Below are 17166 nucleotides of genomic sequence, written 5' to 3'. Positions count from 1 at the left end.
AGGGCAAAAAAAGGCACCTCAGGAAAGGAAGTTTCTAAAACATGTTGTGGCTATATCTGGGCGAGAATATGTTGACCAGTTGTAAGGAATTTAGCAAACAGCAAAAATCAGGAATAAAAATGTAAACTCTAAGATTGAGCAATAGCAAAGCACAGTGATTTAAAAACAAAAGGTCTGCCTAACTGGTATGAATCTTTATCCTATCAAATGAGGAAAGGGCAACTCCTGATGTTGCACCTAATTGAGAGTTCAAGCCAGCCCTTCCTACCAGGACAATAAAATCATTTCTGTCTGGCAGGGGTGGTGGTGTTTATCTCTTTTGAAATAGCTTGCTTGAATAAAGCATATTGTATAGATCCTTACTTTGCCCAGGTAAATGGTATAATGTTAGCTATACAAAAGTACTGCTGTGCTGGCAGAAGCTCTATCCAAAGGAGGGTTATTTCTCTGTGTGTTTAGCTTTGTCCTTCATATAAAGCAGCTTCACATCCCTTATTCTGCAGGATAGTGATAACGCCTGAACGAATCCATTCCACAGTACTTATACCTGTGTGTCCTGCCCCAAAAGACTGGTGTATGGCACAGGAGCTGATTGAAGCGGATTCAATGGTGAGACATGGCAGCTCATCATGAGTCTTGGTAGGAAGACCAAGGATGGCTAGAAATTGTGTGGACTGGTTCAGAATTATAGGTTGTGGAATGTTAGGGTAAAAGAAAGCCAACATGTTAAAAGTAACGTAGCAACATAGTGCTAGTAGTTTGTAGGAGTATTCTCTAAGGGGAAATTGTGAAAGTATTTTTAGAAATAAAGGTAAACTTTTTACTGAGGCAAAGGAAGTGTTTCCTTTTAAACATTAGATAGTTTAGTACTTGATGAGGAAGGTTCTGGAGTTCATATATAACAACCTATTAAAATAATCCCAATTTCTTCATCTCCAAAATGTAGTGTTCTCCTTAAAGGGAGAAATTAATGACACTGAAAACAGTGGACAGTTTTTTCAAACTAAGAATGTTGCAGCGCATCTGTTTGTAAAATCTAGTCCTTTTTGTTTCTTCTCAGCGAATGTAATGAAGTGGCTATAATAAAGAAAGAGCAATTTAAACAAGCTAATTACTTGCAGCAGATAATATGGAGTTTTTTTCGTTTTGGTTGGGTGTTTTTGTATGTGTGTGTGGTTTTTTGCTGTGTGGGTTTTTTTTTCCTTTGATTTTTTTTTTTTTTTAATTTTATTTCTCCGTGATATCTCTGATGAGCATAAACCTTCTCATGGGCAAATTAGTTTTCTCAGTAGGCTTGTGCATATGAAAGTGAAGAACGAACTTTCCCGGTTTTCCCCAGAGTTGGGTACAATGAGAGTGGTAAATAGCTGGAAGCTTTGAATTGTGTTTTCCATTGGAAAGCTGAAGTATCTTAGTGTAGCATCTGGGGAAGGAAGAAATAAGAGATTCTTCAAAAAAGTTCTACTTCCTAAAGCAGCATTCACCTTAGTATTGTGTAGTTTATATATCATCCTATGGATATCTAGGCTGTAGATAGTCACAGACTAATCCTTACTGCAGTTTGGATGAGAGTAAATAATTTTTTCCCAATTTTGCTGTATTTTATACAGATTTTGTATTTTTTTAGTCAATTTCATGACAAACAGTTATTATTTTTCAATTGTAATGATTTTAAATTGTCTTATGGTAGGCTTACTTGTGTGCCAGAACTCTGGAAGAGTCTCATTATCTTTGCACTGCTACTTTTCTTCACAGTTTGAAAACTAAAAAAAACCCCAAACAAACAAGAAATAAGATTTCAAAATAAGGAACTGATGTGATAATCTGATCATCTGACCTCAAACTTTTCAGAGTAGCAAATGGAAAATGTTTCAGAAGAGGCACTACAATAAAAGCCTAGCTGGGCTGAAATTAGTAGTTCAGTTTGCCATTGATTTCAGAGGGGACATATATCACACCAATGATTACAGAAGTTCTGAAACACATGATGTTACATGAAGATTCTTCCCTTGATGCTGGAAAAGGTATGACATACAGAAAAAGGGTATTTGAACAAACAGCTTTTCAGTGACTTCACTCAGAAGGTCATGAATTTGCATGTATTTGCATGAGTAATATTTACAAGTGTAAACAAAAATTTGTGTTTGTTTTCTTACTAGAAGCCTGGAGTGTGTATAGTGGAAAATACAAAACTGAGCTTTCACCTGGGGAGGGGCTGAAGATGAGAGGAAGAAAGTGAATGAGAAGAATGAAGCAATATGGTTCTGCCTTTTAAACAGACAGGCAGCTGTGTCAGCATACTGTAGAATTATTTTAGGCCTTTAGCTTCTGGACATAAAAAATTCAGTCTTCACTAGCTTCTCTTGTCTCTAACATTATCTCTTTTCTTTTTGCATTGATGAGTTGAAGCATTATATTATTAGAGACAAAAAGTGGCATAATAAATCCTTCATCATGTCAATATGTGGCATCACAAAGTAGCAGTTTTATGTACATGCTGCAAGAATACCTGGTTTTCAGTGGTAGTTTCTATACATCAGATCACTCAAAGATACTAATTTCTTGCACTAACTGCAATTGAGTGCAATCACCCAACCAATTCCTTACCAAGTCCCTGGTTTAGAGACAAATATGTCATGTGGGATGGTGTCAAATGCTTTGCAGAGAACCAAGTAGGTGACATCAGTCACTCTTCCCAGACCTACTACTACTGCTGTAACATTTCATAGAAGGCCACTATATTTGTCAGGCACAATTTGCTCATACTGAAGCTGTGTTGGCTGTCACAAATCATTGCTTATTTTCCACGTGCCTTAGAATAGCGTCCAGGAGAATCTGCTCCATAAGCCTGCTGGATAGGAAGAGGAGACTGGTGGGCCTGTAGTCCCCTGCCTCTTCTTTTTTACCCTTTTAATATATGGGGGTTATGTGTCCCTTTTGCCAGTCAGTGGGAACTTCCTAGGACTACCATGACTTCTCAAATATGATAGATAGTGTCTTAGACATTCCCACTGCCAAATCCCTTGGCCCTGTAGATGTATGTCATCAAGTCCAATGGGCTTATGCACTTTCAGGTTCCCTAGATGGTCTTGAACCTGGTCTTTTCCTACAGCACATGGTTCTGTGTTGTTGTCTCTCCAGCAGAGATTTGGGTGGCTGAAGCCCCCCATGAGGACCAGGGCTTGTGAATGTGAGGCCACTGCGATCTGTCTGTCGAGGGCCCCATCCACTCCGTCTCCATGGAAAGGTGTGCACAGCAGGATTATAATGTTAGCTGCAATTGCCCTCCCTGTGCTCTCAGGCAGCTCTTCATCCACCCCCAGTGAAACTCCAGCTGCTCATTGACATAGATGGAAACACTGCCTCCTTGTCTCCTTTCCCTGTCTTTCCTAAAGAGCCGATATCCCTCCATTCCAACACTCCAGTCACAGGAGTCATCCCACCGTGTCCCTGTCATGCCAATAAGATCCCAGCCCTGCACAATTGTATTGTCTCTGATTGTTTCCCTGCTTTTAATTTTTTCTTTGTTTGTTGTTTCCTTTGTTTGCCTTGTTTCATTTTGGGGTATTTTCTTTTTCTTTAGGATGGTGAGCCAGTTAGATCAGGAGTGGCAATGACAGACCTTGCTACTGGGTTGTATACATATGGAGCAATTATGGCTGGTTTACTTCAGAGGTATAAGACAGGAAAAGGACTACACATTGACTGCAATCTCCTGTCAACTCAGGTAGGAGTTGTAAAAAAATTGCTTTTTGTTGTATAGGTGTTTGAACCTAAGAATACCATTTGCATATAAATTAAAGTGCATTTATTATTATAGTCATTTAATATTATTATAATATATAATAATATTATTATTTATTATTATAGTCATTTAATAATGACATTAGTGATCATTCTCTTAACTTGCCACTCTGGTAGTGACCATTTTATATGACATGGTTATTGTTACTACTGCACCAAGTTTGGTTTTCACTTTTTGTGAAGGACTGCCATGTTCTGTGAAAGCACAGGTCAATCAAGGTTTATAATATCACTGAGAATGTAACAGTTGTAGTGAGTAATTGGAGACAGACAAGCCTAAGTGGTGAAACCAATGTTGAAAGGAAGGCTTTGGCACTAGGTCACGTTACTTCTAGAGTGACTGAATAACTTATGCAAAATCATCTAGAATGTTAAAATATCACCCAGGTTTCAAAATAATGTAATCCAGGAGGTCTGCATTTTGGCTCTGGGAGTTAAAAGAACAAAGTAAGGTTAAAGATGCAGCATTTTTCCTAGGCATTAAAGGCAAAGTTGTTCTGTTCATGAAAGATATAGCATGTACTACCTGAAATGAGGACTTGAACTTTCTTCTTTGAATATTTAAACATCAATGGTGCAATGATTTATCATTTCAAAAAGCAAGTGGCATTGATATGAGCTGCATATGATCAGATAATATGTTGTCTTGCTGATGTAGGTACTTGCTGTTACCAACTGGGCACATAGTACAGAGGAATTTTTGTTTTTGTTATAAAATGTATTTCAAAATTGTATGCAGTCCTTATTAAAGCAACTACAGTGCTCCATTGTTTTCATCCTTTTTTAATTGTATTTTTCTTCATGTTATAGCTGTCAGTATTGTTGAGAAATGACAGTGCCCATTGTGCTAAAAGTTGGCCCAGGTGTGAGCAAGAGGTTGAACACCTATATCATTGTAGGGTAACAATGACTGAGAGTAATGACTGAGTTTGCTCTAGTTTTAGTGCCTTCTGCTTTTGTCTGAATAACTGTTGAAATCAGAAAGGAGGGGAAATCCTTGCTTAAATCAATAAAGAACTTCTCGTTTATTCTGGAACAAATGTTTGCAAGAAGTGAACTTAATTATATTTACATATATTTGCAAATGTTGTATCTGTATTGAAAAATGTTTAGGGAAAAAACAGTTCAGAAAAATATTTTAAATGTGTATTAAATTCTTATTAAATAGTTTGTAAATATATGGATTTAGGGGGATTTTATGTTTAAGGTATTGTAGTGTTATATATTATGGCAGCTGCTCTTTGATCTTTTTAATTTCTAATTTTATAAAAATACTTTTGATAATTTTTATTGATTTCCAGAGTAATTGTGGGAGAGGTGTGTGCATGTAATTCCTTGTTCCACTGGTTTTTGCCTTTTTTTTGTAATGAAGTCTTCTTGATTATTTTTCAATATTTTATCAAATGCTGAAAGCAAGAAGAGTTGAAGTTAGGTGTTTCTAACCTCAACTTGCGTATCTTGTTACCTTATTTGTCTTTTGAATATTTTTTCTTGATTACTGTAGATTTGTCCATGCACAGAAGTGTTCTTATATTGCAGAATTTCCACCTGAACTTCTACATCATTGTCCTTTAGGCCACTCCTTTAGCATGCACAAGATGGAGATTGATGACCTGGATAGATGTTGGTGAACAGAGCATGTCAAGCACGTCACATGGTGTTTGTCTTCTACATGATTATTTGAAGAAGTGCTAAATAGTCAAGGAAGAGCTTATTTGTTTTTTTTAGGTTTTTTTAAACAGTAACCCCTTCCCTGCTCATTATCAAATTATAGTTATTTAAAAGTTATTGAGAAGTAATTCCATAAATGCACACTCTCATTGAAAAAGAAATGTTTTTATTTACTTCAGTGTTGGGTAAATGAAATTCAAATAATTTGGTATATTGGCACAGAATATGGATAAAAGATGTTATTCAGAAAACATCTCTATTGTTTTAGATGACCCTGTTGCTTCAGTCCAAATTCATTTTAGGGTGTTGGCCCAAGACTGTAATGAGAACATCTATTAAATTGGAAGAAGTATTTATGGATGAGGTTCTAAAGGAAAAAAAAAAAAAAAACCCAAGATGTGATTAATCCCATTAAAAAGATGTGTTACAATGAATGAAAAAAAATATAGCTGGCTGCTGAGTATCTCTCAGAGCATCTAGTTTCTTGGTTTGTTTTCTTTCTTTTTGTAAGACTGCTGTAAGTCTTTGTAAGTCTTTAGGGGGAGTGTCTCTACTAAGAAAGAGTAGTACAAATCTGAAAATTAATGTAAATAAATAAAATACTCTTGCAATACTTCTGATGGTAATGAGTTTTTTTAAATGAAGTTAGACAATTACTGTCATGCAATCAGGGTCTTTAAGATACATGTTTCCAAAAAGGTTTTGGTTTTACCTCCCAACTAGGTATCTAAAGCTAGCTTTTCCTCATGTGATGAATGTTTAAAAAGAAGGACTTTTTGAAGTTTCTTGTGGATGCTGCCAAAAAAATAAGGAACCTAAAGTTTTAGACTTTCAGTTTACTAGATCCTTGTTGGTATTGATTAATGGTAGGATCTGGAGGTCAAACAGAGACATCTTGATAGCTTCTTCAGCAAGAGTTTCACTGAAGTGTGGTAATTTTTAATGAGAAAAAAAGGAATCTACTATGTGTACTGAACCATCCTATTTGCAGTGTTTTGACAGCAGGATCTTGTATGAAACTTCTTTTTTTGCCATCATTTCGTGCACTTTGCTAATGTAGCAGTGTGGTTGGATCTTTTATTCATCCCTTCATCTGAACTGAAATTTGTGAACCTGGCCAATACATATTCATTGTTCAGTGTTGATGACTTTGACGATGTCACAAAGGAATAAAAACCCCAGGGGTTAAGTCACTCAGGTAATTAGAAAATCTTGAAAACGGTTTGGTTTGTTCTGTACAGAAAACTTAGCATCTAAATGTCCTAAATCTAAATCTGTGTCTATGCTATTACTTTTCTGCATGCCTTGCAGAAAAACAAGAGAATTTATATTCTTTTCTGTGGAGGGGAGGGCTGGAAAATGCTTTTGATGCTAATTTCCTGCACAGACATGCAAATAACAAAGAGCATTGAACTGAATTCAGCTGTCAACAAAGCTGATCTGAAACTTTTTAAAGAACTGACTGACTGGCAAGTTAGTTTCATATTATCTGCGTAGAACCAAATTATAAGTGAGACTCTGTACTCTGAAAAAATATGATTTTTAGAATATCTTCAAATACATATATTTTTTTTCAAATTCTGTATTTTAAACACTTACTGCTACCAAAGAAGATTTCTTTCCCCATAACAAAATAGGATTCTAGCATTTTGCTTTGAATGAGAGATATGGTAACTCTTAGGATGTGGTTTTGCAGTGAGCACATATCTCTCATCTATAAACTTTTAACCTGTGTCATACAATTCCTTTGAAATTTTTGACTTTTAGATGATTCACAGTTGTAAGCTCCAGATCTTTCAGCATCTAAATAGTGTCCTTTAGATGATACTGGTAAATAAGAAGGAAGTGGGGTTTGGATTTGGTTCCAATTATGCAATTGTGCCTTTTCTTCTGTTGTGGCTTAAAAAAAATCTCTTGGACGTTTTAATATCCTTCCTGTATTTAATTATGACCAGGCTCCAACAAATACTGTAATAAGTTGGTTTCATTTGGATTAAAAATCTGCAAGAAATATATTGCATATAACATTTCTGCAATTTTGAATGTATTTTTTCCCAGATTCCACTCAGAGAAAAATATGGTTAACATTGTTTGTATAAAATGATTGTTCATCAGACACTTCTCTGCTTCTAATTACTATGTTTTAGTTTATACTTGCCATAGCAAATGTCTTCTTAAAATGTTGAGGTGACTTAGAAAAAGCTAGAAAATTGGTATAAATGATTTTCTTTATTTCATTTTTGTTCTTAATTAAGCAGTTAGTTTACTGAGGGAATGATGAGAGTTAGAAGCTATTAGTTTTTATTTTTGCCTCACATTTTCCCATGATGATTCTGTTTAAGGCTTATCTATTTAAGGTGCTTTCAGTGCTATCTATTCAGGGCTTTCATGGCATGTCTTTTAGCAATTATTGAGTGCAGGTGAAACTGGTAACAGTTCCATACTGCCTGTGGGACATAGAAGGCTGAGAAGTAAGTCGTGTGGAAGTATCAGTCTTGGAACTTCAGTACTGCTCAGGTGTCTTGACTCTATCTTGTTGCTTCTCTGCTAGCTGAGAGTCATGAGTTGAATGAATACCAAAATACCAAAAGAAAAATCATCTTTTTTAGAGGTTATTGCTTCTGGTGATTTTGGAGGCCAGCTATGAGGACTTACATAGTTGTCCTGGTTTTGGGTATGGTTTGAATAACTCAGTTTTTTACAAGCTTGTAAAGCATCATCTTTGCAAAACATAGTATTCTTAATCTCCATCATAATAAAAAATTGAGCATATGCTGTATGGAGATGCCATTTTTTTCACTGTATAACTGTCATATGGAAAAATAACAAAATCTGAATTAAAGTGAACATTTCTTTAAACATATACTGCACTTTAAACACTTCTTGGCTTGTATTCTTGACAATTTCCATTGAGGACAGCTGTATAACTAAGAACAGAATTTATCCCTCTGGGTTTTAAGCAGCCAGAATTTGATTGAATAGACCAGAAGACCATACACACATGACAGTAACTCAATTTAATATTGGTCTCTGTGGAATTTGTGTTATGATTTCTAATGATTAGTTATACAGTCATTGGTAGAACATTCTCCAACTGGATCTTGGTTTTATTTAGAGGCTTTCTTTACTCTGTAAACAGAATACATATTCAAATTGCTAAGGAATTTCTTCTTTAAATGCTACCTCACTGTAAATTCTCTGTCTTTTTGTCTTTGCTACCATTGCTCTTGTGCTAAAGAAACCAAGCCTGAATGAGTTTCAGCTTCATTTTCCTATGTTGATCTGTCTCTGTCATTAATTAGAGAAAGACTAGGAAGGAGATAGAAAAAATATGCCCCTTTTTTACTAAAAGAAAAGGACACTGGAGTGGGTAGAGGAGAGAGTTTGAAGGTTTGAAGACAAAGGAAGACATTTCTTTAAATGAGTTTTTAATTTAGATGACCTTTAAATAAGGGTGTAATCTTGGAAATGGAATCAAGATGTTTATTACCAGCAGATCAGATTTCAGAATTATGCTGAGTATTAAGAGACGGATAACCTGGGTAAATGAAAAGAAAGGGGAATGATTTAAGCACCTAGTACCAGAATAAACACATTTAGTGTACCCCAAAATCTCACCTCACCCCTCTAAACTCATAGAAGTTTCAGAAATAATTCTATAAGTTCATCAAACTAGGATAGAGCCTTTCAACACATTGTACTCCATTTTTTAGTGTAAATAACAAGTAATAGGGTTGTAAATTGATGGAAGAGGTTTTAGTTTTATGTCATGGAAAATTTTAAGTTAACAAGACAGCTGATTTTTATGTGCTGCTGAGCCTCTGGAAATCTAATAAACCTTAACAAGTGTGGCATTTTTGGGTATGGTGATAGAACTCTAGCTAAGGTTTCAACACTGCTTAGTTTGATTTCTTCAGAAAACTCTTATTAAAATTTCTCTGTAGATTATAATTTATCTTTTAAAAAAAGGTAAAGGATGGTGCTGAAACACATTTGAAATAATGACTTCCTTTGGTCTTCCTGCTGCCAGAATTTCTGTTTGTATTCAGCACAGTGTTGTTTCTCTGTTCAGGATTGGTTTTGGCTAATCAGTTAGATTGCAAACTCTTTAGAGAAGTGACATGTGGTTAGGCCAAAAATCACAACTTATTGCTTACTATGTTATAGTGAAAGCTATAAAAAATGTCTTCAGACTCTAGTTTAGGACTTCTAAAACAGGTATCCATTAAATTGCATAGAAGTCATAGAATCATCAAGCTTGAAAGAGACCTTTAAGACCATGAAGTCCAGTTGTCAACCCAGAACTACCACTACAACCCCTAAACCACTAAATCACATGATTCAGATCAGCCACCTCTTAGATGTCTCCAGGGATGGTGACTTTGCCCTGGGCAACCTATTCCAATGCCAGACCCTCCCTATGTATCAAATGAAGTCTAAAAATCTACCTGTTTGCACTGCTGCAGTGCAAGCTATTGAAATTACTATTGTATTTTATCTTTTAAAGTTGTTTACTACAGATGAGATGAAAATGACCATGTCAATAGACAAACACACCTAAGTTTCTTTTTTTCATGCAAGTGTTAATGCTGATAAATGTGGAGAACAAAAAGATGAGTGATGTAAATGGTTAGACATATGCATATTTTCATTGTAAATGGCACTGTTCCTATCATAAGATCAAAAGTGAAAAGTGCCTTAATACAGCCTGTTTTGGATGTTGACAGCTTTCCATGGATAAGAATCCCTATTACTGATTAAATAAAAAAATAGTATCCTTCATAAAGCACGTATAAAATCCAGTTTGGAGCCTCTGGATATTACAGAACTGCAAACAAGAACAAAAATTGCTGTAGTTATTCTGATACCTGTCTTCACAGGTAATTAAATTTTCTTTGAGCAAAATCTGTTTGTCTTTATCATATTTTTATGCTTTCTTGTTTCCATTCTCAGTCGTCAAATACAGCTATTATTTTTAAATTAGAAAAGAATCATTTAGATTGGGAAAGAACTTTTAAGATCATCAAGTAATTCAGCACTGCCAAGTCCAGTACTAAAGCATGTCCCTAAGTGCCACATCTTTTAAATACCCCCCGATGTAGCAAGTCCACCACTTCCCTGGGCAGCTTGTTCCAATGACTGACAACTTCTTCTGTGAAAATCTTTTTCTTATTATCTAATCTAAACCTCCTGGGTTTAGAGGCCTTTTCCTCTTGTCCTGTCACTTGTTGCCTGGGAGAAGAGACTGGCTGCCTCACTTCACTACAGCCTCCTTTCAAGAAGCTGTGGAGAGCAATAAGAGTCATGTCTGAGCCTCCTTTTCTCCAGTCTGAGCAATTCAAGCTCCCACAGTGCTTCTTACAAGACTTGTGCTCCACATCCTTCACCAGCCTCACTGCCCTTCTCTGGACATGCTTCAGCACCTTAATATCTTTTTGGTAATGAGGGGCTCAAAACTGAATACAGGATTTGAGGCTGCACCAGATCTGATTATAAAGCACTGCCTTGGTCCTGTTAGCCACACTGTTCCTGATACAGACCAGGATGCCATTGTCCTTCTTGGCCACCTGGGCACACACACTGGCTCAGGATCCAGTACTTCTTGTGGAACCTCATACCAGTGACTTTGGCCCATTGATCCAACCTGTCCAGGTCCCTCTGCAGAGCCTTCCTACCCTCCAGCAGATCAACGCTGCTGCCCAGCTTGGCGTTGTCTGCGAACTGACTGAGGGTGCATTGGGTCCCCTTGCCCAGTGTGTTGTTAAAGATGTCAGACAGAACTGGACCAAATACTGAGCCCTGCAGAGCTAGTGACCAGCTGGATGTGGCACCACTCACCACCACTCTCTAGGCCCAGCCATCCAGCAAGTTTTTTATCCAGTGAAGAGTGCACCCATCCAAACCATGAGCAGAAGAAGACTGTCAGAAAATGTCAAAGGCTTTACTAAAGTCCAGATAAACAGTCACAGCTCATCCATTTAGTGAGTTACCTGGCCATAGAGGATCAGGTTGGTCAAGTAGGACCTGCCTTTCATATACCTCTACTGGCTGGGCCTGATCCCCTGTCGGGCACATGCAACGTGACGATCCTATGCCTGAACCTTTAGGTGTTCCTTCCTGTAGAATATGCAGCCTTCCTAGATTCCTTTGTCTGACAGGACATCTTCCCAAGGGACTCTCTCAACCAATCTCCTAAACAGGCCAAAGTCTTCCCTCTGGAGTTCCAAGGTAACTGTCCTCTCCTTTGTTCTGCAACAATTAAAAATTCTATCATTTCATGGTTGCTATGCTCAAGACAGCCTTCCACTCTCACCCAGAATTTCCTCTGTGTTCACAAACAACAGGTCCGAGGGCTCTTTCCCTAGCTGGCTCTCATCAAGTGCATCAGGAAGTCATCCTCCACACACTCTAGACTCCTGGACTATTGCCTATTTGTTGTGTTGTATTTTCAAGACATCTAGTGTGCTGAAGTCCTTCATGAGAGCAAGGGATAGCAATTGTGAGACTTCTGCCAGCTGCTCATAGAGTATTCCATCTTCCCTTTATCCTGGTTGAGTCGTCCATAAGACTGCCACCAGGATATCTGCCCTGTTAGCCTTCTTGATTCTTACCCATGAATACTCAACCCCATCCTCACCATCATTTAACTTTAGAAAATCAAGACACAAATTGTGTTACAGGGTTAGAGAAACCTGTATACAATGTAGCAGAATAAACTTTTTTGTCAGTTCAATTTTTACTGGACTGTGTGAAATACAGAACACAATGCATTTAATATTTCAATGCATGTATAGTCTTTCTTCAGAGAGAATAAAGTCTTAAGAAAATAATTGTAGAAATTTATGGCTAAAATTGCCTGATATGTCTGTTATCAACATCTGATTTCATTTGTTAGAACACTGCCAAAGTTTTAACTGTTTTGGCTGATGTTTTTATGTCATGGAAAAGAAAAGGGATTTGTTTTCAAAGTAACTTTAAAAATGATTCATCTGTTTCCAGGATCATGTTATGGGAAAATCCACTGATAGGCTTTCTTGGTTTTTCCCTTTTTTTCCTTTATGAGAAACCCAGTGCCTTCAGTTTTTGGATTTTGCACCGAGTTACAGATTAACTTTGGAGTTCTTGGTATTTTTAGCCTTAATGCTCTCCTTAATCTTTTGTTTTTTTAATGTAACAGGTTCCTTAATTATGTTCCTTTGTAATTATGTAACTGAAGTAGTATCTTTCTTTATGGTTTCAGGAAAAAGAAGACTAGTATTTTATAATAATCTAGAAAATGACATTTATTATTCCTTTTAGAATGTGTTTTTCTTCAAATAGAGCTCATTTAAAGAAATATTTTTGGTTTCCTTTTTCTCTTTAATACTAGTGCTGTCTAATATCTTCTATGGTCAGGATTTTTTGATCCTCCACCTAAAATTCATCTGAGTGTGTAGAAGTTTAATTTTTTGGTTTGTTTGCTTGATTGCCTGTTTAATTGGAGAGATAGGAGTCCATTTAATATGTACATACTCTTGAAACTTACTTTGTAATTACAAGTACTACATCTATTAGTTGCATCAATCTTTGCTATTGTTAATGCAAATTGAATCTTAATCAGGAGCTGATCTCCATGCTATGGGAAGCATCCATTCTGGTCTTTTATGAGCTCTAAATAGCTCATTAAAAGTAATTTGTAAATCAGTTCTTTTTTTGTTGTTTCGTTTCTCTGAACGTAGCAGTTCTCTGCAATGCAAAGAAGAAGATGTCTCAGTTTCTCTATCTATGTAGTCTAAACTTTTTTTTGATAAAGCAAAAGATGTTATCAGACATCATTTTCAGGCAAAAAAAGTATTTATACAACTGTGTACCTTAACGTCTGTTTGTTCTTTTTATCTAACTTAACCTCTGAGAATTCGTATTCTAGATAACATATTCAAATACATTATCTCTTATTTTGTTATTGCATGGTTTGGGGGTTTTTATTGTTTCTGGTTCAATTAACACCTTCTAGCACATCTTTTGTGTGACTGTGATTTGCTGTGTGCTATTGGTCAGGTGGCTAACTTAAATCAGCAAATTCCCCATGCTGCATGTGATTGCTGGCATGGATTTGTATACCTGCCTAAGTGTCTGGTTGGAAGGTACAAGAACAGGACACTGTAGGAGACCTGTATTAAAATTCTAGTTATTTGTCATTAAAGATCTGATTTTATTTTAAAAAGATTATAGTTGTGGCCAGGATTATGCCATTTATGGATACTTCAGTGCCAGGAGTTTTCTTGTGTGAATGGTGAATTCATGATAATTTCCTGGAGTTTTTCATTAAGAGATATTGGTGTCACTGAGTAGAAAACACTTTTTACTGGACCACAGTGTTCATAACATGACCACAGACATTTTTCAAAAATTGTCTTTAATAGTGTTAAGCCTTGGCCTGTGTGATGGTAGTTTTACTTTTTTTAGTTAACTTTTGCAGGCCAGACCTGCTGCTTTGGTGCAGGGACACGATGGATGAAGCAGTGGAATCTTGCTCCTTTGTGGGCAGTGGCTTTGTTGCGTACTTGCAGGTGGGAATGTCTGCCCTGCCTAGAGGTGTATGCCACTCTTGAACTGATTTTTAGCTTCTGCAGATCTCTCAGCTTCAGGCTAGATGGGCGGCCCTTACAAGCCTGAATGTAAGGTGATGCTTGTTGGTAGTACCTGGGAATGCTATGGTTTCCTGCTGGACCCCTGCATGATGGGCTGCCTTGAGTTGTGGCAGCTCTCTTGCCTCTGCAGAAGGCTTTGGTTTCTGCTGCCCAGTTAATTCTTGCAGGAGTTTGAAACACAATTCCTGTGTAAAAGCTGATAGAACACATTGTGGTGTCGTGCCACGTCCTGAAACAGTTGGGTCGATGCTTAGGAATTGCATAATTAGCTGGAAGAGTGGGGGTTGCCTGGTAGAGATAGAGGTTTTGGGTTTTGATGTGGGGTTTTGGGCTTTTTGGATAATGCAAAAATGACTCGAGCAGAAGCTGAGAGTCACTTGATGCACACATACGTGGAAAGAGCTTCCATAAGGGCAATAGCCAATAACTGCAAAAGCAAAATTAGTCAAACTTAAATGTTACTAGTGTCAAAATACTTCTCAGGGAAAACATTAATCAGTAAAATCAGTCATTAGGTAAATATTAGCATAGGATCAGTGATTTTAAGAGACCTTTTATAGTGTGCACCAAATGTAGATTGTGGTCTTATGTTCACAGTTTTCACATGTAAAGATTTTTTTAATATGTCACCAGGAGTATGGAAAAGGTATATATGGAAGATTATTGGCCTCTGTGCAACAGAAGGCCATGAAATTTTCTAGAATGATTTTTTTCCTACAAAGCTGTAAATTAATAATTGTGTTACTAGTTCTGTAGCATAGCAAAAATAAGTTACCTATGCCAGTGCAATAAGTCTACATGCTTGCTTGCAAACAAAGAATGAGACAGCAATAAATTAACTTGGCTTAGAGTCAAAGCATTGTTAAAGTTTGTGGCAAGACAGCAGACACAAAATTGGAGGGAGAAGAAAGTAAAGAATATAATTAAAATGTTATTTTCTCTTTCCAGTTACCTGTCTTCTTTTGTTATTCATTTATGCTTGTTGAAATTGCATGGAAATGATTGATTGACTCAGTGAACTCATTGTAATAAATTATGTTTGATGTGCTATCTTGAAAAAAAATCTTTTGAAATTCTGTCTCTTTTCTTTGTCTGCTGACCTTGTGGCTTTTAATATCTTGTTTCCCATCTGTCTGATTTCATCATAATCTGAGCATAACTTTTCAGACCTTAATGCAGCTCTCTTTTTGTTCTGATTTAAGTAAGTCTGTTACAAAAATATGGGATTTGGCCATCAAAAGTAACATTATAAAAGAATGTTGAAATATGTGTTCCCTTTACTGATGTGAAATAAAGAAACACTTATCTGTAGATATTTGATAATGCATATTTACAGTGCATAGATCTGTCTCTACAAGCAAATGAATACAGAGATGTCTGTATCATTGCATTACATCTGCTTTAATGTTGTAAGTTCAAAGGTTACTTTTGAGGATTATTTCTTAATTAAAGGAGAAGAGAAGTGGGTCTATAAGGTTTCAGGAAAGCAGTTTTAAGTATAGATTTTAAAAATACTTAGCTGACTATGTCATACAGATGTACTGAAACTCCAGTTTTAGAGATTGATTGTATTATAGATGTTTCTACTGCAAGAAGTGTCTCTATCAGTGATGTCCTGAGTCTTGAATTACTGGGGAGTTTGGAGAAATAGACTTACATTCTCACAAACATTTTTTTCTAAAGGATATAACATCTTGTCATGGTTTGAGCCTGGCACAGAGCCAGTGCCCCCATGAAAATTCCCTCACCCTGGTGTCTGCTGTGAGATGTGACCAGGAATAAGCAAAACAGGCTCCAGCTTAAACATAAAGAACACTTTATTACCTAAACTACAGGAAAATAGGGAAAAACTATAAGGAAAAGAAAAAAAAATTGAAAACCTTACAAAAAACCACTTTCCTCCTCCCCACTACCTGACTTTCCCAATCCGATACATTCTCCCAAATCACCAACTGCCCAGCCTGGCACCACACTTTAGTATACTCAAACTTCAGTTCATGAAGAGGAGAGGAGTCTTTCTTGTTCCATAGGCTTCCCCTGGAAACACACTGAAACCTCGTGTGCTTCCATGTCACTCGGCACCGCCCGGAAAAAAGTCCTTTTGCCGCTTGTGACATCTTCCTTCCATGCCCAATGCTCTCACCACTGTGCATGGACCAGAACTGCTTTTAGGGTTGTCTTTTAAGGATGCCTTGTCTCACTCCAAAAAGGCACAGTCTCTGCTTTGGGACATCTGTCCCCCCCATATTTTTCCAACCCCCTGGGGCCGGGGGGTCCCCACGATGAACCCTCCTGGTTCTGAGGCACTGCCTCCCCCTAAGTGCAGTCTCTGTGTCACAGGAACAAACTGAGTCCATGGCCACAAGAAAAGTCCAGCCACAAGGCCACTCCAAGCATCTCTCTCTTCACTCAGCCAGTCTTCTCTACGTCCTTCAGGCCAGGTCCTTGTCTCATCTCATCTCCTATCTCCCTTCTTATTCAGCTTCGAGGAGGATTAGCATTTTTGCAAGGCCCCAATCATGAAAGAAAGGGGTTAAAACTTTCAGTCTCTGTCTGTCCCGGAGCTGCGGCACTCCCACACACGCTGCCGCTCCGGCCAGGCACTCTTCCCCCCCCCTTCTCCTCCTGGGCCGGCTGCTATCACATTCGGTGTCGCCGGCTCTCCTCTCTCCCTCCTGGGGAGGGGGGTGGGAATGTCTGCCCGATGTCTCTTGGGGCTCCTCCACCCTTCCATCCTCGAGGGCCTTCTCACCCCCATCTCTGTCCAGGCCCCGGGCCTACCGCATGGCTGCCCCTACCCCGCCCAGCAGCAGCGGCTGGACAGGGGAGGGAGATCCGACCTCTTCTCCTCGACGTCCCAAGAGAGCCTGCCAGGGCCAGAGCTCTGCTTTTTAACCCCTGTGTATTCTCGGAGGTGTGTCCAAACCCCACTGGCTACACCAGGTGCCAGTCTCAAACTCAGAACATCCATTGGTTTGACCACAGCATCCCAGAATTCCAACTTCTTCCTGGTCAAACCACCACACATCTATAAAAATGTTCATCTGGAATATCTTTTGTA

The 17166-nt window shown here is 37.8% G+C and overlaps 1 protein-coding gene across 9 annotated transcripts in view; it reads left to right on the top strand.

Annotated features, from left to right (window-relative positions):
* SUGCT (succinyl-CoA:glutarate-CoA transferase) overlaps positions 1-17166 on the top strand; it is a 309001-nt gene that overhangs the window by 44134 nt on the left and 247701 nt on the right. For all 9 annotated transcript variants that reach the window (XR_012580477.1, XR_003380359.2, XM_026793422.2 and 6 more), the window contains exon 8: positions 3584-3727. Coding sequence is in view for 7 of the 9 variants with exons in the window: in XM_026793422.2 (XP_026649223.2) it covers positions 3584-3727 (144 nt within the window). In the remaining 2 variants the exon portion in view is untranslated. The remainder of the gene's footprint in view (positions 1-3583; positions 3728-17166) is intronic.

The sequence above is a fragment of the Zonotrichia albicollis genome, chromosome 1, assembly GCF_047830755.1.
Source record: "Zonotrichia albicollis isolate bZonAlb1 chromosome 1, bZonAlb1.hap1, whole genome shotgun sequence".
NCBI classification, from domain to species: domain Eukaryota; kingdom Metazoa; phylum Chordata; class Aves; order Passeriformes; family Passerellidae; genus Zonotrichia; species Zonotrichia albicollis.
Note: the sequence above shows the minus strand (reverse complement) of the source record. Positions and strands in the feature narration are given on the sequence as shown.